General features: G+C 55.8%; 2 protein-coding genes and 1 long non-coding RNA gene across 3 annotated transcripts in view; 2 read left to right on the forward strand and 1 right to left on the reverse strand.

Annotated features, from left to right (window-relative positions):
* The window catches only part of LOC136793004 (uncharacterized), a 51,048-nt gene extending 38,528 nt beyond the window's left edge, over positions 1 to 12,520 (reverse strand). The window contains exons 1-2 of the long non-coding RNA XR_010837684.1: positions 12,090 to 12,520; positions 2,098 to 2,317 (exon numbers count right to left, since the gene is read on the reverse strand). This is a non-coding gene — a long non-coding RNA (uncharacterized lncRNA). The remainder of the gene's footprint in view (positions 1 to 2,097; positions 2,318 to 12,089) is intronic.
* A 2,267-nt stretch (positions 12,521 to 14,787) lies between these two features.
* LOC131744352 (chymotrypsinogen 2) lies at positions 14,788 to 17,857 on the forward strand. Its single transcript, XM_067018338.1, has 7 exons — positions 14,788 to 14,839; positions 15,596 to 15,699; positions 15,823 to 15,902; positions 16,246 to 16,324; positions 16,647 to 16,827; positions 16,906 to 17,039; positions 17,696 to 17,857. The coding sequence occupies exons 1-7, from the start codon at positions 14,788 to 14,790 to the stop codon at positions 17,855 to 17,857; spliced, it is 792 nt and encodes a 263-aa protein (XP_066874439.1).
* A 504-nt stretch (positions 17,858 to 18,361) lies between these two features.
* Positions 18,362 to 22,240, forward strand: LOC131744353 (chymotrypsinogen B-like). Its single transcript, XM_059043768.2, has 7 exons — positions 18,362 to 18,413; positions 19,182 to 19,285; positions 19,379 to 19,458; positions 19,834 to 19,912; positions 20,323 to 20,503; positions 21,369 to 21,502; positions 21,973 to 22,240. The coding sequence occupies exons 1-7, from the start codon at positions 18,362 to 18,364 to the stop codon at positions 22,132 to 22,134; spliced, it is 792 nt and encodes a 263-aa protein (XP_058899751.1). The 3' UTR covers positions 22,135 to 22,240.
* The last annotated feature ends 286 nt before the right edge of the window (positions 22,241 to 22,526 follow it).

Consider the following 22,526-nt stretch of genomic DNA (forward strand, 5'->3'; position numbering starts at 1 on the left):
CATCATCTCAGATGACATGGCCCCGGCCCAAGTTCGCCGCCGGAGACGCCTATACCTCCTGCACCGGAGATGACAGCCCAGGGACACACCACGTCAGAGACCTCGCCACTTCACTTGCCCATCTGTTGAAATATTACCCAAATCTTCTAACAGATTCCCAGAGTCCCCGCGATCACGGACCTATTTTCATGGCTGGACGCTTTAAGTGTGGGACAATAGCTGCGAACAACATTGCAGACTGTATGTAATTATAGGATTTGTGCGTTTCGGATTTAGAGGTGCACTTCGTTGGTTACAGTGTGCCCTCCCCCTGACTTCTACCTTACCTGCTACCCGGGCTGTGGGTGTCCTTACCACTGACTGTGAGGCCTTAGCACCACAGGGTGCATTGTCGTAAGTGCCAGACAGTGAGGTGTTTTGTCTTGTTTTAATCTTTCGGCCGCGCTGTGAGGCATGGGGGATCTTAGTCCCCCGACCAGGGATCGAACTCAAGCCCCCTGTGTTGGCAGCGTGGAGTCTTAACCACGGGACTGCCAGGGAAGTCCCTGTTTGGTTGGGTTTTTATCATTTTAAAGCAAGTGCCTGATAAACTCTTGATTGCCGAGACGTCCACTTCAAAGACAACTACGTCACATAAACGCGTTGCCGGTCGCACGACTAGGTAGAGTCAGCGCACCCCCACGTGGTGCTGCCGCAGCTCGGCTGAAGACCCGCTGTGGGAAGCTCGTTCGTGATTCAGAGCACTGCTTTGCGGCGTAAGGAGAGGAACGGCTCCTGCCTCGGGAAGCCCGCAGCCTAGTCTAGTAAACAGGTGAATCCAGTGGAGCATAATTAGTTTCTAGCAGAGGGGAACACAAGGCTTGTGAGACCTCGGAGGAGGAAGCATCTAACTCGGATTGAGGCAAAGGAGGCCCGAGACAAATCCGAGGTGCTGCAGAATGCCAAGCTGTTCCCTGAGGCCGCTTAGCCTGCCGGTCGCCCGTCCTTGATTTCCTGCGATCACACAGGTCGAGCAGGAGCCCCGGTAGCGGTCCATCTATTCTGCCCCAGTGCTTCCAGGCCCTCCTAACCAACCCCATCACTCTGCGGGCCGGGACCCAGCTGCCCGGCCCGCCCCGCCACCCTCGCGGCAACTGCATCCTCCTGGCAGTTTCTTGGAGCAGCGTCTCCTACGGCCCAGGCTGGCCTAAAGAGGGCGCCGGGCGTGAACTTCTCAGCCAGGCTGGTGGCCCTCCCTCCAGCACATTCCTTCCCACTGTGGTGTGCCTCCCGGGCCTTCCCGTGGACGCCAGCCACTGGGCGTCCTGCTTCACGCAGCACGACCGCCCTACCACGCCCGCTTCTCCCAGCCTTAAATCCCTTCTTCCACCGTCTGACCTGGTCATTCTGGCATCTGGCCCTCATTCAGTGGGGTCCAGGGCTGGTTGCTGGCTTCTAGGAGCCATCCAGGCAGCAAGTGGGCACCATCCCTGGGGGACCCGGCTAGGGTGCTGAATCCTGTGTCCTGGGAGACAGCTCCCAAATCAACAATCTCTCCCTTATCTGATTTTCTGTTCTGACCCCGCTTGATCCAGGGCTCACCTGGCCTTGCTGGCGAGGTCCTGCAGCTCCCTGGGACACAGTTTCTTTCCCCTCTTATCAGACCTAGCACACCTCCAGGAGTGGAGGTGGGGCCTATGCTGAGGAGCCTGTGGTCCTGCAGGGCCCTGACCGTGGCCTGGCAGACCCGCCTAGGTTGCACGTTTAACCTGTGGAGCCTGGCTGCTCTGCGACTACACCCTGGACCCTGTGCTCAGCTTTCTCACCAGGGAAGTGCAGAGGTTGGGCAGCTCTTTCTGTGCTCCCAAGGAGGCTCTCTGGCCTTCACGCCTAAGCTTTTAATTGCCTATGAATCACTCTCAGCTTTTCCTTTTCTTCTTCTGAAGCCTGAATTGTGTTTAGCAACAGCTACGCCATTTCACCAGCCTTACAGTTTCTCCCTCCACCCCCCGTATTTCACCAACTCCTGACATATGGAAAACCCACTAGTGAATTCTCTCCCTCCGGACTACCATCCCAGTTTGTCAGGGGTGGAAGTTTTAACAATTTCATTGTTACCTTGTGCCTCGGGGGCTGCTGCCCCTACCGAGGGGGAAGGGGTCCTCAGGGCCACAGCCGGCAGAGAGCGGTCCAACTCCAGAATCCCGTCCTAGCGCCTGCTTTCCGGAGTCCACCCACTCCTGGTACCAAGAGTCACAATTCGAGCGTCCGGGGAGCAGACTCTGAGATGAAGGTCAGCCCCAGCGAGCGCACCACGGCGTGCTTCCAGGATCAACACCTGGGAAGGGAAGGGATGGCCCTTTAAAACCTCGCTGACCAATCAGGGATGTGGGCCGCCCAGAAAGGCAGCATGAGCTTGGTCAGGATGATTCTCTGCAGCTGAGGAAATTGCCAGAGGACTGACAGCTGAGGGCTGTCTGTGGGCAACACTCCCTGCAGCTGGGGTGTCGTCGGTCAGCGTGGGAGGGGGTCTGCGCAGCTCGTCACCGTGGCCGCTAGCCGTGGGTACAGATGTCGGCTGATAAGCGACTGGTGAACGATGTGACGCTCTCCGGAAGTGAATGATCACCATCCTCTTCTGACCGGTCCAGACATTTCAGTTAAATAGGAAGCTAGGTCATCTGTGGACAGAGAAGGTTGGCCACATGCCCTAACTGTGCCTAAGGAAGAACAGGAACACTGTATGGGCTAAGTGAAGTCAGAAAGAGAAAGACAAATACCATATGCTATCACTTACATGTGGAGTCTAAAATATGACACAGATGAACCTATCTATGAAACAGAAACAGAATCACAGACACAGAGAATAGATCGGTGGTTGCCAAGGGGGAGGGGGTGGGGGAGGGATGGAGTGAGAGTTTAGGCTTAGCAGGTGCAAACTATTATATGCAGGATGGATAAACAACAAGGTCCTGCTGTAGAGCACAGGGAACTATATTCAATATCCTGTGATAAACCATAATGGAAAAGAATGCGAAAAAGAATATATATGTGTGTAACTGAATCACTCTGCTGTACAGCAGAAATTAACACAACAATGTAAATCAACTATCCTTCAATTTAAAAAATTAAAAATAAACAAATAAATAGTAAAAAAGAAAAAAGAATACGTATGGGGCAGCCTCAGCAGGGTCTGCTTGCCAACTGAGACAGACTCCCAATTAATCATGGAATTTTTTAACTATACTTTTCAGTGTAACGCCTAATTGGAAACCACTTGGGTATGCAAATCTACTTTTTCAACTGCAATATTTTATGAAATTTAAATACAGATCAAGTATTCCTGATGAAAATTTAGCATCCTAATTGAGATGTGCTGTAAATGCAAATCACACACTGGACTTCAAAGACCTAGTATGAGAAAAAGAATGTAAAATATACATTCAAAATACACATACAAAATATACAGAATGTAAAATTTTTAAATTATTTAAATAATTATTTAAAATTAATAATTTAAAAACATGTTGAAATGATAATAATTGGATATACTGAGTTAAATAAAATATATAAATAAAATTAATTCACCTATTTCTTTTAATTTTTTTTAGAAAGGCTATGAGATCATCTAAAATCACCCATTTGGCTCACAGCACATTTCTAAGTCAGAAGCCAGGCACAGCCTTGCAGTTTTCACATGGGCCACCAGGTGGCGATATTATCCCGGGATTGCGGTTTTCAACTCCAGGGGGAGGGTTGGCAAAATGGTTGGCAGAGGTGAAGACAGGTCTTGTTATTGAGCGAAAAAGTAACTTAACCAGGCTTGTGTTTGCTACTGCATTTTTATACGCATCACATCCCACATTCATTTGCATGTAAATGGTTTTGATGTAGATATAAAATGCTTGTACTTTCCTCTCTAAGTTTGAGGGGTTCCCCCACCCCAAAAATGCAGTGTTCCTTAAAACACTGGGCTTTAAATAATATTTTAAACCCTTTACTTTGTGACCCCACTCCTCTGCCCAACGCTTCTCTCTCATTTTTCTTTTCTCCCTTTCACATGTTCATTCTCCAAATCAGGTTCCACTATCTGGGGGCTTTCTTCCCTGTCCTTAGTAATTAAATTGTATGTGTAGCCTTAATTTCAACATATTATGACCCACTATCAGAACACCTAAAATTCCACCAGGAAGAGAAAGATATTAGGAAGAATACTGAAAGGGAAATGCAGCAGGGAGGCCAATGCCATTCCTTCCCAGATGCCCGGTTAGTGTGGACTACCAGCTGCCTTCCCAAAGACTAGCCTTGTGGAAACTCTAGAGGGAAACAAACATCAATGTACGGGGGCTTCCCTGGTGGCGCAGTGGCTGAGAGTCTGCCTGCCAATGCAGGGGACACGGGTTCGTGCCCCGGTCCGGGAGGATCCCACATGCCGCGGAGCGGCTGGGCCCGTGAGCCATGGCCTCTGAGCCTGCGCGTCCGGAGCCTGTGCTCCGCAACGGGAGAGGCCACAACAGTGGGAGGCCCGCGTACTGCAGAAAAAAAATTAAAAATAAAAAAAAAGGAAAAAGAAACACCTGAAGCAAATCTGGAAAAAGATAACATTTGCTAAATCCCAATGGAAGGTACATGGATGTCATATTATTTTTTGTATTTTTCACTATTTCTTCTTTTTTTAATAGAAAATGAAACGCTTAGCAAGTGCCCAGAACAGTAAATAAAAACCCCAGGTGGAGGCCGTGGGAGGGCTCTTGCTACCACACCCTTCTCTGCCCATAGCTCCCCAACTTGAGCCACTTCTGGGGCCTCAGATCCCAGTGCGGCCCAGGCTGGCCTTTTCCACCCTTCCAGTGCAGGGTGTGAGGGCTCAGAAAGCTCCAGAAGGACCCCTCTCCTCCCTGCAGGCTCGATTGCCTCTCAGGGTGTGAGGCCCAAGGGAGCAGGAAGGTGGCTCAGATCTCCCTCTTGGCCAGGCCCCCAGGTTGCTCCGGACAGAGCCCCTCAAGCCTCTGATGGGGGCTGCGGTGCCATTAGGGGCTCAGGGAACTACTCCTCAGCCCCCTCCCAGACCTGGCTGGCGCCCCGAGCCCCAGCGCTCAACAAAGGCGGCCCCCACGAGGGCAAAGCAGGAGAGGAGCCAGAGAAAGGCCATGCTGCTACAGTCAGGGAGATATGGGGCACCTGCCCCAGCGGCTCCTTTTACATCCCCTGGGACCCACAGGCCCAGCCCAGCCAGAGAGGCCTGAGAGCCACCCTCCTGTTATCCAGGAACCTCGGGCGATAAGCTGGGTGGGGCAGGGGGACCGAGCCTCCCTCGAAGCCTGTACTGGCTCTCAGCCAGGGACATCCAGCCCCTGGGAAAAGGGCAGCTGCCCTGGCACAATGTCACCCAGGAACTTTGGCAACGCCTGGCATCTCTAGGACACTGCGGGCAAGGCCAGTGTCCAGGCTGGGAGCTCAGGCCCTGCATAGCCCAGCTCTGCAACCAGAATATGAGGCCAGGGGCTCTGCCACGCCCAGTGCACCAGGGAGGATTCCCAGCTCCTCAGTACAGGCAAACCCCACCGTGGGGTCCAAAGAATCCCAGCTGGTCGTCACTGGGGGCCTCGCGTTCTCAGCGAAGAGGGTTTTCAATGTGAGGCTTGGGATGGGACTTCCGTGGCAGCCCAGTGGTTAGGACTCCGTGCTTCCACTGCAGGGGGCACGGGTTCAATCCCTGGTCGGGGAGCTAACATCCCACACGCTGTGATCCTACATGCCTCGCGGCGCGGCAAATAAATAAATAATCTTTTTTGAAGTGTAGTATCATACAGAGATGCTGTGTCATCCAGAGGGTCACCTTGAAACCAGCCCAGCCAAACAGCTTCCTGCCTGAGGACACATGTAGGCACGAAGGAATCGCCCCCATGGGTGGCCGTGGGTGGGTCACAGGATGGCAAACATGCTGACTGGCTGTCCCTTATCTGCCACTAAGCTCAACCGAATTCTCTTCTCCTGTGATAATTCTCAACTTAAGGAACTGGTCATTGCATAACGCTTGAGTTTCATAGAAAACCGGGCTTTGATTTCACACCATCAAATGACACATGGAGAAAACGGAAAAACGATTTTAATTGTCACAGAACAATGAGAAGAGGACAGATGTAGGTGATAAACCGGTGATGCATTTGCCGTAAGTGGAGGCCAGAAGACTTCTCAGCACCATGGGCACAAGTTCCTTCTCCCCCCTGGGACAGCGCCTGATCTAGACACCGGAGCACCCACAGGAACAGAGCACAGGGCACCCCTGCCCTCGTGGGTCCAAGACCCCAGTGAGAGACACAGACATGAAACAAACAAGAAAAGGACACGGTGAGTCTGAGAAACCTGGAGAGGGTCGGGAAAGCCGCTGCTCTGGGCAATCCAGCCTGGGCCTCACCGCTGAGCCAGTGTGAGAAGGAAACTGTGCTGACTGGGTGAACTGCATCTACTTCCAAGGCCTCCGGGGCTCTGTGGCCACAGGGCCATGGTCATCTAGGGAAAAGTGGGTCAGAGCAAGCAGGACAATGTCACAGGTCTTGATTTGGACTTGATTAGTTCTGAAGTTTTGTCTCTGAGTTGTAACTTTCGTTTTGTTTCTGAGTTGTACGTTTAGTTTAGTTTTAGAATCGTGTGCCCTCTGCAGGGGGATGTTCAAACTACTTAACCACTGTTGAGCAGAAGCTCTGACCAGGGAGCGCAGTGGCTTCGGCAGGGACTGGCCCGCGGAGGCCCTGAACCCTGTTCTCTGGGGGAGGGCGGAGACGGCCCAATGTCAGGGGGCAAACGGACTGGGGCCAGCAGCTGCTTGGTAACTCGGTCTGAAGCTTTTTGGTATTTTAACAGACTGGGTTCAGGCCAGGGATGTCAGCCCCGGCCTTGAGCATAAGGAATCCACATTGAATTCCAGGCCGAGGTAATTTATGTAAATATGAACATTTGCTGTTTTGTTTTGTTTTTCCTTCACTCATTCCAAGCAGGTAGAAAAGACATTTGTATTTTCCTTGCCTCGGGGACTTTTCCAGAGCAGATAACGGAGGCAGCCTGAGGTCACTGGCTCTTGAGGTCTGTTGGGAAAGTAAACTCTTGGCGGAGTAGAGTACAGGAGGGATACGGCCTTGGAGGGTATATCACAGGGGAGGGAGCGTTTCCCCGGCCCACAGAGATTTGTGCACATTTGCTGGTGTGTTTTTTACTTTGAACGATCCCTTTTTGCCCCACCCATCCCCTCGTTCAAACCAGACCATGAGGTGAGCACTGCCTGGGAGCACGGTGACCTTCCTGTCACAAGGGAGGACAGCCTTTGCCACTCACCTAAAGCCATCTACCCCCCTCTTGTCCTCGTGGAGGGTTCCCCTGGAGGGTCACCCCACCCCAGCTCTGGGGGTGGGGGGTGGGGGTGCGGAGAGCTCTGATGAACATAATCCCGTGGAGGCAAAGAGGTGAGGAGAAACCCAGCCCTTCTCCTCCTACACTTTGGCTGAGTCCTGAGGGGATGTGGTGCTTGGCGCCTCAGCCGCCATCTTGAGACCAGAGAAGAAAGACCCTGACCAGAACCACACCATTGCCCGGTGCTGAGCGAAAGCCTACAACTGCACACCTCCAGATCCCTGCTGTGTGAGAAAAGCAAACCACTGTTGTTCAGCCACTGTTAGCCACCTGTTCTATTACTAACAGCATATTAAGTGATACAGAATAGCTGTAAGAATGGTTGTGGATGTGTTCCTTCAGATCCACTCTCATCCTTCTCCACCTCGCTGGCCTCCAGCAAGACTGACCCTCAGGGACGAGACTGCGGAACAGCTTCCCAGGCTCTCAGGCTTCCTGTTGGGGTCAGAGCCAGAGACGAGGGAGGAGAGAGAAGTCGGGTATTTATTCTCTGGGTTCCCTCCCTGGGAGGCTGCTGCGGGCTGGCCGTCTCCCTCTGCAGAGGCCACGGGCGGCTCGGCTCCTTTCAGGTGGCCCTGTCTGCAGAGCCACCCTTGCGGGGTTCCACAACTGCTCCCGCTGTGTCCCTTCAGCTCTAGGTGTGTCCCCATTGTTGCTAGAACCCTGTGTACCTCACTATCCTTTGTTGGTTCCCTAAACCCTTCCCACACCTTTGTAAAAATTCCCTTTATTCAAACTTTCCTCAAATAACCCAGTTTGAACGTGCCACCTATTCTCAGGCATGACCATGACTGACACAGAAACCGTGGCCCCAGGACCACTGAACAAAGGATTCTGGGATTGGTCAGCTCACACACTGGAGTGGTCCATGGACAACTTTGCCCGGGAAGATGAGAGCTGGTGGCCCACGGCACGCAGTGGCGTCACAATTACTCAAATTAATATGGGAGGCGGCAGAGGCTGAAGTGCAGGTGGAAACAGGCCCTGGCGGTCACGTGGCTGGGGCAGTAAGTTCCTACAGCATCAGTGGTGATCATAACTATTGAGGAGTCATACAGATGGCCAATGAGCACATAAAAAAGTGATCAAAATCACCAGTCTTTAGGGAAATGCAAATCAAAACCACAGCGAGGTATCAATTCACACTCATTAGGATGGCTAATATAAACAACAACAACAACAACAACAACAAAAACCAGAAATTAGGGCTTCCCTGGTGGCGCAGTGGTTGAGAGTCCGCCTGCCGATGCAGGGGACACGGGTTCGTGCCCTGGTCTGGGAGGATCCCACATGCCGCGGAGAGGCTGGGCCCGTGAGCCGTGGCCGCTGCGCCTGCGCGTCCGGAGCCTGTGCTCCGCAAAGGGAGAGGCCACAACAATGGTGAGAGGCCTACGTACTGCTAAAAATAAATAAATAAATAAAATAAAATATGCTGCAAATGAACCAATCTACAAAACAGAAACAGACTCACAGACATAGAGAACAGACTTGTGGTTGCCAAGGGGGAGGGGGAGGGGGGAGGGATGGAGTGGGAGTTTGGGGTTAGTAAATGCAAACTATTACATATAGAATGGATAAACAAGGTTCTACTGTATAACACAGGGAACTATATTCAATATCCTGGGATAAACCATGATGGAAAGAATATAAAAAAAGAATGTATAGGGATTTTCCTGGTGGCACAGTGGTTAAGAATCCGCCTGCCAGTGCAGGGGACATGGGTTCGAGCCCTGGTCCGGGAAGATCTCACATGCTGCGGAGCAACTAAGTCTGTGCACCACAACTATTGAGCCTGTGCTCTAGAGCCCGCGAGCCACAGCTACTGAGCCCATGTGCCACAACTACTGAAGCCCACGCGCCTAGAGCCCGTGCTCCGCAACAAGAGAAGCCACCACAATGCAGTGCCCGTGCACTGCAACGAAGAGCAGACACAGCTCGCCACAACTAGAGAAAGCCCGCGCGCAGCAACAAAGACCTAACGCGGCCATAAGTAAATTAATTAATTGATTTTTTTAAAAAAAAGAGGGCTTCCCTGGTGGCACAGTGGTTGAGAGTCTGCCTGCCGATGCAGGGGACACAGGTTCGTGCCCCGGTCCAGGAAGATCCCACGTGCCGCGGAGCGGCTGGGCCCCTGAGCCATGGCCGCTGAGCCTGCGCGTCCGGAGCCTGTGCTCCGCAACGGGAGAGGCCACAACAGTGAGACGCCCGCGTACCACAAAAAAAAATAAATAAATAAAAATTAAAAATTAAAAAAATAAAGAAAGACTGTACATATGTGTATAACTGAGTCGCTTTGCTGTACAGCAAAATTAACACAACATTGTAAATCAAGTCTACTTCCCTTAAAAAATTAAATATTACAAAAAGATATTTGTACACCCATATTTATAGCACTATTATTTACAGTAGCTAAAACAAGGAAGCAACCCAAGTATCCATTGACCAGTGAATGAATAAACCAAATGTGGTATATATATATGAACAATGGAGTATTATTCAGACCCAAAACGAAAGAAAATTCTGACATATGCTATATCATGGATGAACCTGGAGGACATTATGCCAAGTGAAATAAGCTAATCACAAAAAGATAAATACTGTATGGTCCCACTTATACCAGGTACTGAGGATAGTCAATTCAATGCTAGTTGCCTGAGGCTGTGGGTAGGAGAGTTATAGATTAATGGATATAGAGTTTCAGTTTTGCAAAATGAGAGGAGTTCTGGGGGGAGGGGCAATATAGGGGTAGAGGATTAAGAGGTACGAACTATTATGTATAAAGTATAAATATGTATATTTATATACATATTTATTTATATACATATATATGTATATAAATATGTATAAAGTCCAGTGGTTAAGACTCCTCACTCCCACTGCAGGGGCCACAGGTTCAATCTTTGGTCAGAGGAACTAAGACCCTCCCCCCATACCGTGGTAGGTGGGGGAGGTGGGGGAAGAAAAAACAAAAAAGCTACAAGGACACACTGTACAACATGAGAAATACAACCAATATTTTACAATAACTATAAATGGAGTATAACCTTTAAAAATTGTGAATCACTATATTGTACACCTGTAACATACAAATTGTACATCAACTGCACTTCAATTAAAAAAAGAGTTCTGGAGATGGATGGCGGTGATGGTTGCACAACAATATGAATGCACTTAGTACATTCCGAGCTGTCCACTTAAAAATGATTAAGATGGGGCTTCCCTGGTGGCGCAGTGGTTGGGAGTCCGCCTGCCGACGCAGGGGACGTGGGTTCGTGCCCCAGTCCGGGAGGATCCCACATGCCACGGAGCGGCTGGACCCATGAGCCATGGCCGCTGGGCCTGCGCGTCTGGAGCCTGTGCTCCGCAACGGGAGAGGCCACAACAGTGAGAGGCCCACATACCGCAAAAAAAAAAGATTAAGATGTTAAATTTTATATTATATGTATTTTAGCACAATTTTGAAAATTGAAAAAGAAACAGTGAGATATCCCTTCACACCCATAATTTTTTAAATGGAAAATAAGTTTTGTCAAGGTTGTGGAGAAACTGGAATCCTCATACATTACTGGTGAGAACGGAAAAGTGATGCTGCCTGACTCCCAGGCAATAGCAAGCTCTGAATGAACAGCCTCTACTCATTCTCATTTGGGTGGTCTTCACTGATTTCCACGAAGGCCAAGCTCCTGTTGGCGGCCTCCCCCTTGCATATCACCCTCCCCAGGGGCCAGGTAACCACTCTTGCATTTCCAGGCCCACTGACCCTAGCCCTAAGCTGACCTGCACCTCCTTATGGTTTCCCTAAGCCCTGGCCACACCTTTAGAAGCAGTCTCTTCGTTAGACTCTCCAGTGAGACTCCTGGCAGCATAAAGGATCGAAATTCAAATTTCATTCTCTAATAGAAAAATAAAGAAACCTACATTTCTTGCCTGCCTATGTTTAGGGCTGAGAATCACTTCATTACAAGGAGCAAAAAGGGAGTGGGGTGGGGGAGGGGTAACAGCCCAAATGTCCTAGCCGGAGAACGGGTGCACAAAGTGTGGTGTGCTTATGAAGTGAAACACCACTCAGCAATAAGAAGGAACACACTGCTGATACATGCAGGAACACAAGTGAATCGCAAAACCATTTGGTGGAGTGAAAGAATCCAGACACAAAGACAGCATACTGTATGGTGGGGGTGATGATATTTTATATCGCTATTGTGGCGTTTGTTACACTATGGTATGTACATGTCAAAATTTATCCGTCTCTTCACTTAAGATCTGTGCATTTCACCATGTGTAAATCATACTTCAATATATCTTACTTTTTGTAAAACAGAGGGTTGGCATTTGACCCCCTCAGTGGCACGACTTCAAGAGGAGTGGCTCCTTCATCTAAGAAAACTGACTTCTGAGTTCCTGCCTCGAAGAAGACGGCACAGTCTCAGAGACGTGGGTCCTGAAGGGACGCATGCGCACTGCCCCGCCACCCAGTCAGGACCCAGAACCCTGACACAACACCACCCCCAAGGCCAAATCCCAGGAGGTGGCTGGGCAGGGATTGGATTAGGGGCCCCTGCCTCCAGCAAAGCTCTTTCCCCAAACCCAGGCTGCCTGGGAGAGAGCCGGCCCTGGTCATCTCCTGACTGACTTTCTTTGATTTACACCTGTTCGTGGGCTGATTTCAGCCCTGCCCATTAAACACACGAGACGCCACATACCTGCAACGAGGTAACAGGTGCAGAGTGAAGGTTTCCTGACAACACGCACAAGGCTGTACCTTCTCCCTGGGGGTTTGCATGAGCAGAGATGGCTGGGCTCCAGGAGTCCAGAGATGAGGCAGGGTTCCAAACCCGAGGATGGGAGAGAAAAGTATCAGCGACAAAGTGAACCCAGGAAAATGCTCTTTTCTGTAAACTTGATTGGCTAAACAACTGGGTCCAGAGATCCATCGACTCATCCATGGCCTCTGATTGACGCCTGCTTTGCCGCTGGCCAGCCATAGCCAAGGCTGAACTGCTGCCTACAAGGAGGCGCTCACGGCCGGGGCCGGGGCCGGAAGGGCGGTGGGCCTTCTAAATGGAGGGAACAGGGCTTCCCTGGTGGCGCAGTGGTTGAGAGCCCGCCTGCCGATGCAGGGGACATGGGTTTGTAACCCCGTTCCGGGAAGATCCCACATGCCACGGAGCGGCTGGGCCCGTGAGCCATGGCCGCTGAGCCTGCGCGTCCGGAGCCTGTGCTCCGCAGCGGGAGAGGCCACAACAGTGAGAGGCCCGCATACCACAAAAGAAAAAAAAATAAAAAATAAATGGAGGGAACAGAGCGGGCAAAGGTCCAGAGGTAGGAAGTTCAGGGCCCGGCGTTTTGGAGAATGCGGGGCACCTAACACTCTGCGCTTCAGCGTTCTTCCTCTGGCTCGGGGGTCTGCGGAGCGCGCAGTCTCTCGGTTCGATACGCCAGGCGAGGGGGCGGGGCGGGCGGAGGTCCGCGCGCCCGGCCGCCGTCAGCTTTGGCCCCGCCCCCAGCAGGAGTCGAGCACCTGCGGTGGCCGCCTTCCCCGCCCCCACCCGCAGCTGCGCGAGTTCCCAGGTCTCTGGCAACCGTGAGCAGGGGGCGCTGGGCGGGCAGGACCCGGGCCAGCTGTCGGCTCCCAAGGCCACAGCCACGGATGCCCTCCCTCACCGGCCACGCCTCTCCCCCACTCAGGCCCGGCGGCTGCCACCTCGCATCTTGGCAGCCACTCGGGACAGCCCTGTACCTTCACCAGGGCCCTCCTCTGTCGGCCCCTTGGCCTCTCCGCCCTGCCTCGCGTCCTCTCGGCTCTTGGTGCCACCCAGGCTCCCTCCACCAGGCCTTTGCCCTCCCTGTAACCTCTCCCTGGACACCGTCTCCACCCAGATAGCTTGGCAAACTCTTAGGTCGCAACTTAATGTCCCCTTCGGAGTGAGGCCCTCCTGCCTCGGTATTAATAATAATAATAATAACAATGATAATGATAACTCCTTAGCTGGTAGTAATGTATATTTTACTTTTTTTTTTTTTAACTCTTTTCCATAAACTCCCCACCCCTTTCCCACCTAAGCTCGTAAGTCAGGAATTTGTGTTTCTTTCTTTTGTTTGTTCTGTTCCAGCCGGGGCCTGGTAAGTGCTGGTTGATGGGCTGGATGGAACTGCACAAGTGGTAGGTTTCATACAGATGGAGCCACACTCTGCATCCTGTTTTGTGCCCTGCTTTCCCACCTAATGCACTGTGGCTATCCCTCCCTGTCATTGGCAGAGTCTTCTAGAACTCACAAAGGGACCCCACAGGCAAGTCAAGAAGGAGAAGTACCAGGTCCGACCAGCGTGGACTGTGTTAGGTCTGGTCCCGGCACACTCAGTATGGACTGTGCCCTTTCATAAAGCGGGACGGACCCTTGCTCTAAGGATCCCCATTTTACATATTTAGAAATGGAATCAGAGAGGGTAACTTGCCCAAGGCCCCACAGCTGTTTTGTGCTGAAACCTGTGACCCACCACACTACAATCATCAATGAAATGGAAAGTAAAAATAGCCATAAGATATCGTTTTACCTGTGTGTTTTGGGGTACTTGCCCTGTGCCTGGCAGCCTCACCTTCAAATTTCTCCCTCCCCAGTTTCCCAGTTGCTGGGAAAGGGCCCTGCTGCCCACCCGAAACAGGCCTCCTTGCCCCCTGCTTTCCCACCTGGTGTAGCCTCCAGAAGCTCTTGCTGGGATGATAGCAGAGGCCCCCTGGCTGGCCCTGGGCCCAGTCCTGCACCTGAATGCCATGTACTCAACTCCAAGGGCAGGATGCCTGGGTGGAGGGGCCTGGCTCCACATGAACGGGCAGTGGGCGGCTCGCCCTCCGAACCAGCCCACGTGACTGCCACGGATATTGAACTGAGCCACTGAGCCTTCTTGGCCATCTTAAGACTAGGGGAACATCCTCAGCCCACTGGTCACCTGTGCCCTCACCGTACTTTGGTACCTGCCCCTACCCCTACTTGACCACACTGCCCACGGGGTTTTGAACAACTGCAGACCAACTAAATTACTTGTCCAAGGTCCTCCAGACCATGAGAGACTTGGCTGGGGCTCAAATCCAGCCCAGGCCTGGCTGCTGCCCGCAGCGCCCCTCTAGAGGTAGGGCCTGGAGGAAGAAACCTGAATGTCCCCTTCCCCTTAGCTGTGGGTGGAGGGCCACCTTGTTTGGCCCCAACTTTGCCCTAGATCCTGGCCCCAGCTGCTGCCATCCCAGGCCCTGATGCCAGCCCTGCTCTGGCATATCCTGCCCACTGGGACACATGCCCGAGAAAGGGATTATCACCTCAAGGTCTTCAGATAACAGCCTGGTGCGCAGGGATATAATGGGGAGCCCTCCAGGCAGGCGCCCTACACCTCCCTGACTGCGGCACCATGACCTTCCTCTGGCTTCTCTCCTGCTACGCCCTCCTAGGCACGGCCTTTGGTGAGCACCGGGGCAGGCAGAGACCGGGAAGGCTGTCTACCCTTCCACCAACTGCTGGAAGGGGTGCTGGCCCCACCAACCCCAAGGCCAGCAAGGAGCAGCGGGGTCCCAGCCCCCAGTTCAGTTGTGCGTGGTGGTGTGAGCCTGAGCGAGTCTTTCTCCCTCTCTGAGCCTCACCAGCTCCATCTCTACAATGAGGATGCTGGGGGGACTGGACCAGACCAGCCAGTGTGAGGCCCCCGGGGTGGAGGTGGACCTTCCTGGGGCCTCGCGTCGTGTGCAAGGGGCGGGAGCGATTCCAGAGGGACAGAAAGCTCTGTGAATAGTTGGCGGCTCCCAAGCAGGCTCAGGTGATGAGCAAGCGTGGCTTGGCCCCCATCAGCCCTTTCATGCCCTTGAACCAGCCCTTTTAAACTTTTGTTCACTGTGCGCCAGGAACTGAGCGAGTTCCTGCTTTGCCTGCTTTGTCTGCTAAGGCAAAGCATCCTTCATCCTTGTTATACCAACTCTGTGAGGTTAGCAACTGTCAGATCCCCGTTTTGCTGGTGGGAAAACTGAGACTCAGAGCGGTTAAGGTAGGCAGTGATAGGGCCTCTCAGCCCAGGCTTTGGCCCTGCTACCACCTCAAGCTCAGCCTGTTGGGCTTGTCTGGGCTGGAGCACATGTCAGCCTGAATTGTCCCTGGAGTATTCCTGGGGCGGTGAGTCCTGGGTGGGACCTTGGCCTCCACCCCTCACTCCATACTTCCAGCCTCAGGCTGCGGGGTCCCCGCCATCGACCCTGTGCTGAGCGGCCTGTCCAGGATCGTCAACGGGGAGGACGCTGTCCCCGGCTCCTGGCCCTGGCAGGTGTCCCTGCAGGTGAGGGGGGAATTCTGTGCACGAGTAGGGGGGTGCACCGGGGTATTAGTCCAGCTGGGGGCCGCTGCCCACGTTGGTTTTGCTGGTGTCCGGGCGGGGCTGACCCTCCCCATCTTCCTCCAGGACAGCACCGGCTTCCACTTCTGCGGGGGCTCCCTCATCAGCGAGGACTGGGTGGTCACCGCCGCCCACTGCAATGTCAAGTGAGAGCCCGGGGTCCCCAAGAAACCCCTTGGAGTGGTTTCCTCCAGCACTGAGAACTTGCCCTTTAACGCCTTCATTTCCCAGTTTCTTATTTGGAAATGTGTAGCAAACCCAGGTCCTTCCAGTGTCCTAGGGGGTCCCTGGGAAAACACACGGCGGGCTGTAGGCCCAGTTGAGATTCTGAGCTTCCATCTCTGATCGACACCACAGCCGTGTGTGCAGACGCACAAGGACACGCATGTGCATTACGCCTGCACACGCGTGCGCTCACACACACAAGCACCCTGCACCCCCAATGCCCCCCTCACGGCAGGAACCACTTCTTTCTCTGGCCCTCTCCAGAACCTCCCATCTGGTCGTGGCCGGGGAGTCTGACCAGAGCTCAGACGCCGAGGACATCCAGGTGTTGAGGATTGCCAAGGTATGGCGGCCCCCGGGGTCCAGGTGTGACCCCAGGCAGGGTGGACCCTCGGGAGTTTGCAGCCCGGGTTAAGCTCCAGGGCCCCAGCTCCTCCCGGTCACCCCAATTACTCCAAAGCAGGGCGTGCAAGACTCCATGAGGGGAAGGTCTGCACCCTGGGCCTGGGCATCAGGCTCCTGGGGCCGTGGAAGGAGCTGCCGAGTTGAACAGGCCATTGTCCACGGACGAGCACTGAGGCCGTGAGGGGTAGCCTGGCGCCAGGTTCTGCCCCGGTCGGCTTCCTCCCAGACCCCAAAGGCAGCTGTCTGGCCCTGCCCCACAGGTTTTCAAGAACCCCAGGTACAACCTGTTCACCACCAACAACGACATCGCCCTGCTGAAGCTGGCCACGCCCGCGCGCTTCTCCAAGACCGTGTCCGCCGTGTGCCTGCCCAGCGCCAACGACGACTTCCCCGCCGGGATGCTGTGCGCCACGACTGGCTGGGGCCTGACCAAACACACCAGTGAGTGACGAGAGACCACTGACTGGCCAGGTGGGAGGTGGGGGCAGCAGTCACTAACCACCCACCCTGCCCTTCCAGATGCCAACATCCCCGACAGGCTGCAGCAGGCGACTCTGCCCCTCCTGTCCAACACCAGCTGCAAGAAATACTGGGGCAGCAAGATCACCAACAACATGGTTTGCGCCGGCGCCAGCGGCGTGTCCTCCTGCATGGTACGGCCTCCCAGGCTCCCTTCCCTCCCAGACTGCGGTGGGTTCAGGCCAAAGCCCAGGCCAAGGGCTTGGGCAAAGAGAGAGGAAATGGAAGTAGCAGGCAGACCTCTTTCTAGGGCCTGCCACTCTCTCCCTGGGCATTCCTGTCTGAGTAGTTGGGAAGATAGGGCTCCTGGAGGGTCATCAGTGACCTCAGCAGAGAGGTAGGTGCCAGAGCAAAGGGCTCTGGTCTCAGAGCCGCCATATTGCAAGATGCCACTAATATCAAAGTCTGAGTAATGGTACCTCCTGGAATTGTGCAGTGCACAGCCTGGGCAACAGAGCATGGTGGCCCAGGAGGGCTCCAGAAGGGGTCTGGCAGCCCTTCCTCCCTCACGGTAGCCCCACGGCCAGCACCACCCATGCTTCCCTCCTATCAGTCAAACCTGCTCTACTGAGCCTCTGTTATAGGACCCCACCCCAGTGGGTGGCCCAGACTTCCAGGGGCACAGACCACAGGAGCTGCTGAGGTTTCTTTCATAATCCATCTCATATGCATGTTCTGAGCTTCTACTGGCTATCAGGCCTGGGACTGGGCTCTGGGAACAACGTTCAGGGGCCTCGGGGCCAGGCCACCTGGGCTGCCAGATGCAAGCCCCCTCCTCCCCGTCCTGCAGGGCGACTCTGGTGGCCCCCTGGTCTGCCAGAAGGACGGAGCCTGGAACCTGGTCGGCATCGTGTCCTGGGGCAGCGGCACCTGCTCCACCTCCAGCCCCGGCGTGTACGCACGCGTCACCGCACTCATCCCCTGGGTGAAGGAGATCCTGGCCGCCAACTGACGACCAGGCTTCACCCTGGCCTCCCTGCTGACCTTGCTTCCACAAAGCCTCAATAAACCAGTGGAAGACATGCTGATGGTGTCCGTGACCTGTTTGGGGGCTTCTGAGAGTTTACTCTGCTCCTGAATTTGGACCTTCGCCGAACCAGGTGTCCGGGAGGGCCCCTCCCTAGTCCCCCTCCCGAGTGGCCAGGAAGGGCACGGGCAGATAAAGAGGCACCGTGGCCCCCACCTCTCACCTCACGCTCCCACCTGCAACTTCGAGCTCCTCACCATCCACCCCCGGCTCAGTGTGCGCGGGGCCTGCCCACACACCTGTGATTCCAGGACACCTTCCCAGGAGTGGCCCCCAGGGGCTCAGGCCCACGCTGGAGCCAGGTGCTTCTCAGCCCAAGGTCTCACGATAAGGAGGGGATGGCGAGGCAGGCTGAGATTGGTGGGTTGAGGGAATATATTGGGGGGGGTCCCTCGGGCCGAGCCCATCTCACCTGCCGAGTCACACACCATGGCCCTTCTCCGGGTCGTCCTTGGCTTCTTCCTCTTTGGCAGCAGCTTCGGTAAGTGCGGCAAGGCTCAGGCAGGCCCGGCAGCCCCAGGCCGAGCCTCGCCCGCCCCCTGACCCCCCACCCAGGGGCGGGGAACAGGAGGGCCCTAGTCCCCGTGTCTCTAACACCCCTGCCGCCTGCCCGTCCAGCTGCCCCCTGAGCCTCCTTGGGCTGCTCTGCCCAGCTCCCCACTCCTCCACCGGGCGCTCCCGGCGGCCCCTCCACTGCCTGGAGGTCCCTTGGGCCCAACCTGATTTGGTGTCCTCCATTCACTCAGAAGCTGGGGTGGTCTGGGCTCCTCCACCCTCCAAATGTGCCACCAAGCTGTGTGAATGCTGCCTCGAGAATATCCCCCCGGTCCCTCCATCTTGCCCTGCACCTCCACCCTCTGGATCTGGACGGCCTCCTGCGTGTGTGCCACCCCAACTGGGGTAACGACCTCACCCAAAGCCGCTCCCCCTGCAGACTCAGAGGCCACGAGAGCCCCCAGGACTCAAGCAGGACATCCCAGCCCCCAGGACAGAATCCTGGGCTCAGAGTGGGATGGACACTCCCCTCAGGGCACAGAGCAGGCCAACTTCAGATACCCTCAGCCTTGGGGACCGTCCACAAGGGCACCTTCTAAGGGCAGCGGGCAGTTGGACCGGTGGGGGGCTGAATTCCTTGCAGCAGACACAACTCTGGGTGCCAGGGTGCCACAGGGGCCCGGAAGCGCTGCGTCTTCCCCTGACCCCCTCGGAGCACCACCCACTGACCAGCCACACTGCCCTTGCCCCTCAGGCTGCGGGGTCCCCGCCATCGACCCTGTGCTGAGCGGCCTGTCCAGGATCGTCAACGGGGAGGACGCTGTCCCCGGCTCCTGGCCCTGGCAGGTGTCCCTGCAGGTGAGGGGGTGGCTGAGGAGGGCCGGGTTAGGCAGGGAGGGGTCAGGCAGGAGAGGCAAGGCTTACTCTTCCTCCCCCCCCCCGTCTCCGCAGACCAGCTCCGGCTTCCACTTCTGCGGGGGCTCCCTCATCAGTGAGGACTGGGTGGTCACCGCCGCCCACTGCGGGGTCAGGTGAGGCCTGGGCTGGAGCAGGAGGGGCCCCCACTTCCCCGGCCTGAAGAGACCACCTTCACTCGCTCCTAACCCCAACCGGGCGCTGCCAGCGAGTGGGAAAGAGTCTGGCAGAAGCTGCTCTGTCCCCAGGCTGCAGGCAGAGCCGCAGTCAGCAGAAAACCCCAGCCCTAGCGCCCCACCTCCCCAGACCCCAGCTTGGTCCAGGACAGCTGGTCTGGGCCTCTGCCTCCGCTGTACAGATGGGGAAACTGAGGCCCCAAGGTCACCATGCGATTCAGTGGCCCAGCCGGGGCTCACCCTGCCCGACATGCTCTCCGGGCACTCCTGTGAGGAGGTGGCCGTGAGCCTGAGCTCCGTCTCCTTTCTCTCCAGGAAGAGTCACCTCGTGGTGGCCGGGGTATTTGATCACGGCTCCGAGGAGGAGGCTGTCCAGGTGCTGAGGATCGCTGAGGTACAGACGGCGGGGCGGGCAGCCAGGAGGGTGGCCCCCCCGGGGCACAGAGGAGCAGGAGGGCAGGGGGAGAGCGGGCAGACGACCCCGGCCGGCGGCTCGGGCCTCACCCCACCGGCCCCTCTCCAGTCTGAGCTTTCTTCTCTTTCCCAAATAAGAAAGCTCCTTGACAAACACCGAAGGTCGTTTCTGATGATAAGTTTTGCTCATGGTAGGAAAACACAAAATATGTCACAGGCCCTCTCCCCAGCACCCCAGAGATCTGGTCTGTTCAGCCTCACCTGGGTTCCCTTCTCAACACTCTGCCCCTTTGGCACCGCCGGCCCCTCCCAGTCCTCAGGTCTGTGTGCCCCTAAAATCTCCCAAGCCCTTCCTCTGCGGCCCACCCAGCCCCCACCCCTTCCACACAGGTCTTTGAACACCCCCTGTGGGACCAGCGCACGGTCCGTAACGACATCGCCCTGCTGAAGCTGGCCACGCCCGCGAGCCTCTCCGGGACCGTGTCCGCCGTGTGCCTGCCCAGCGCCAACGCCAGCTTCCCTGCGGGCTCCCTGTGCGCCACCACGGGCTGGGGCAAGACCCGGTACAACGGTGAGCGCCCTGAGGACTTCTCAGGACTGAGATTCATTCCGTTTTCCGGTCTAAATTCCAAACACAATCAAATCGCAACAGTCAATGAATCTTCCATTTCTTTACTTAAAACCCTCTTAATGAAAACCCTACCAAACGTGAGTAAAAACGAGGGTTAATAATATATACGTAAACAGTTTCTGAAGAAACACCTAAGTACCAGCAAGTCTCGCCCCCTCTCACCTGCAAGGAGAGGGACAGCCCGGATTTCCCCCCAGACTGAGGAGGGCGGTGCGTCCAGCGCCCCTGAAGTCTGGGCCCGGAGTCCAATGTCCTGGTCGGGTTCGGGCTGGAGCGCCCAGGTGCCCCCCCACCCCCACCCCCGCCCAGCGCTGCTCCCTCCGCAGGTGCTTCCTCGGTGTCCTGAGTTCTTCCGCCCCGGCCACGGCCCACAGGCTGGTCCCGTAGCAGGACAGAAGCAGCCGGGAAAGGGCAGCAGGAGGGAGGTGCTCCCTCGGGGGTCGCCTCCAATGTCCCCGGTCAGAAGGACGTGTCCATCCCCTTCCTGGGGAGGAAGGACGGCCCCTCTGCCCACACACAGTGGCCGGCAGGGCCCAGAGCGCGCAGGGCTCCGAGGCAGCGCTTGTTGCAACGACTGCTGGAAGCACAGTCCCCGCTGCCTGGTGTGGAATCGCAGAGGAGCCGCGTCCCAGACTCTCCGGAGGTGTCAGGGAAGGGTCGAAGCTCGGTGTCCACGATCGTCGTGACGGAGGAAGACGAGCGCCGTGCAGGGGGAGGGCGGGGCTCAGGCGGCCCCTGGTCTCTTCTCCCCAGGGGGGGGCTGCTGGGATGAGGGGCCCTGACCCCATGCCCTCTGTCCTTCCAGCTCTCAAGACCCCCGACAAGCTGCAGCAGGCGACCCTGCCCGTCTTGTCCAACGCCGACTGCAAAGAGTACTGGGGCAGCAAGATCACCGACGTGATGATCTGTGCGGGCGCCAGCGGCATCTCCTCCTGCATGGTACGGCCTGGCTCCGCCACCCTGCCCGCCCTCACTGACCGTGCCTCCCCTGGCCAGGCCAGGAGGCCCACTCCTCTCTGCCGTGACCTATCGAACCTCATGCCCTGCCCAGTGCCCCAGTGAAGGGCTGCACCAGCACTCTCTGATGCCCCTGGTGAGGGCCGCCTCTGGCCAGGTGTGGCGTGGGGCTTCCCAGGGGTATTGGATCTCACACCAGCCCCACGAGCTGGACGCTTCAGCCTGTTTTACAGATGATGGGGAGGCTGAGAGGACAGGCCACCTGCGCCAGGCCCCCCAGGAGTAGGTGGCAGAGCTGGGGCTGCCATTTGAGCAGATCTGAGTCTCTCGTGCACAACCACTGGGGCCCCGCTTGTGCTCTGTCTGCACCCCCTGGACTTGCCAGGTCGGGGCACACCAGGGCCCTGGTACTCCCTTTCAGGCTTGAATACAAGTCCTATCTCCTCCTGCAGGGCGACTCTGGTGGCCCCCTGGTCTGCCAGAAGGATGGGGCCTGGACCCTGGTGGGCATCGTGTCCTGGGGCAGCGGCCGGTGTGGCCCGTTCTCACCAGGCGTGTACACCCGGGTCACCAAGTTTATTCCCTGGGTTCTCGAAGTTCTGGAGGCCAACTGAGCCTCTGCCCTGCCCCAGCCCCCAAGTGTGGAAAACCCAAATAAAACTGCTTGCATCTTCACTTCTGTGCCTTTGCCGGGGCGGGAGGATGGCTGCCTTCACTGAGGTCCCCTCTGGAGCTCAGAGCTGAGAGAGCTGGCAGACACCCAGCCCTATTCCCTTCTTCACAGAGACGGGGGAAATGAGCCTCAAGTTCACACGCAGAATGGTTGAGAGCCAGGAGCAGGGCCGCTGGTCCCCAGAGCTCTCGCCTTCCTTGGGCTGCCAGACATACCCCCGGACTTCCGGGAAGGGGACCACTGACCCAGGGTGAGGGCCCCTCTTGTCCCCTACCTCCCAACTGGGAGTCCAAGTCCATGTGTAATTCAAATGGGACACTTGTGCAGAAGTTC

Source organism: Kogia breviceps, chromosome 18, assembly GCF_026419965.1.
Source record: "Kogia breviceps isolate mKogBre1 chromosome 18, mKogBre1 haplotype 1, whole genome shotgun sequence".
Taxonomy (NCBI): domain Eukaryota; kingdom Metazoa; phylum Chordata; class Mammalia; order Artiodactyla; family Physeteridae; genus Kogia; species Kogia breviceps.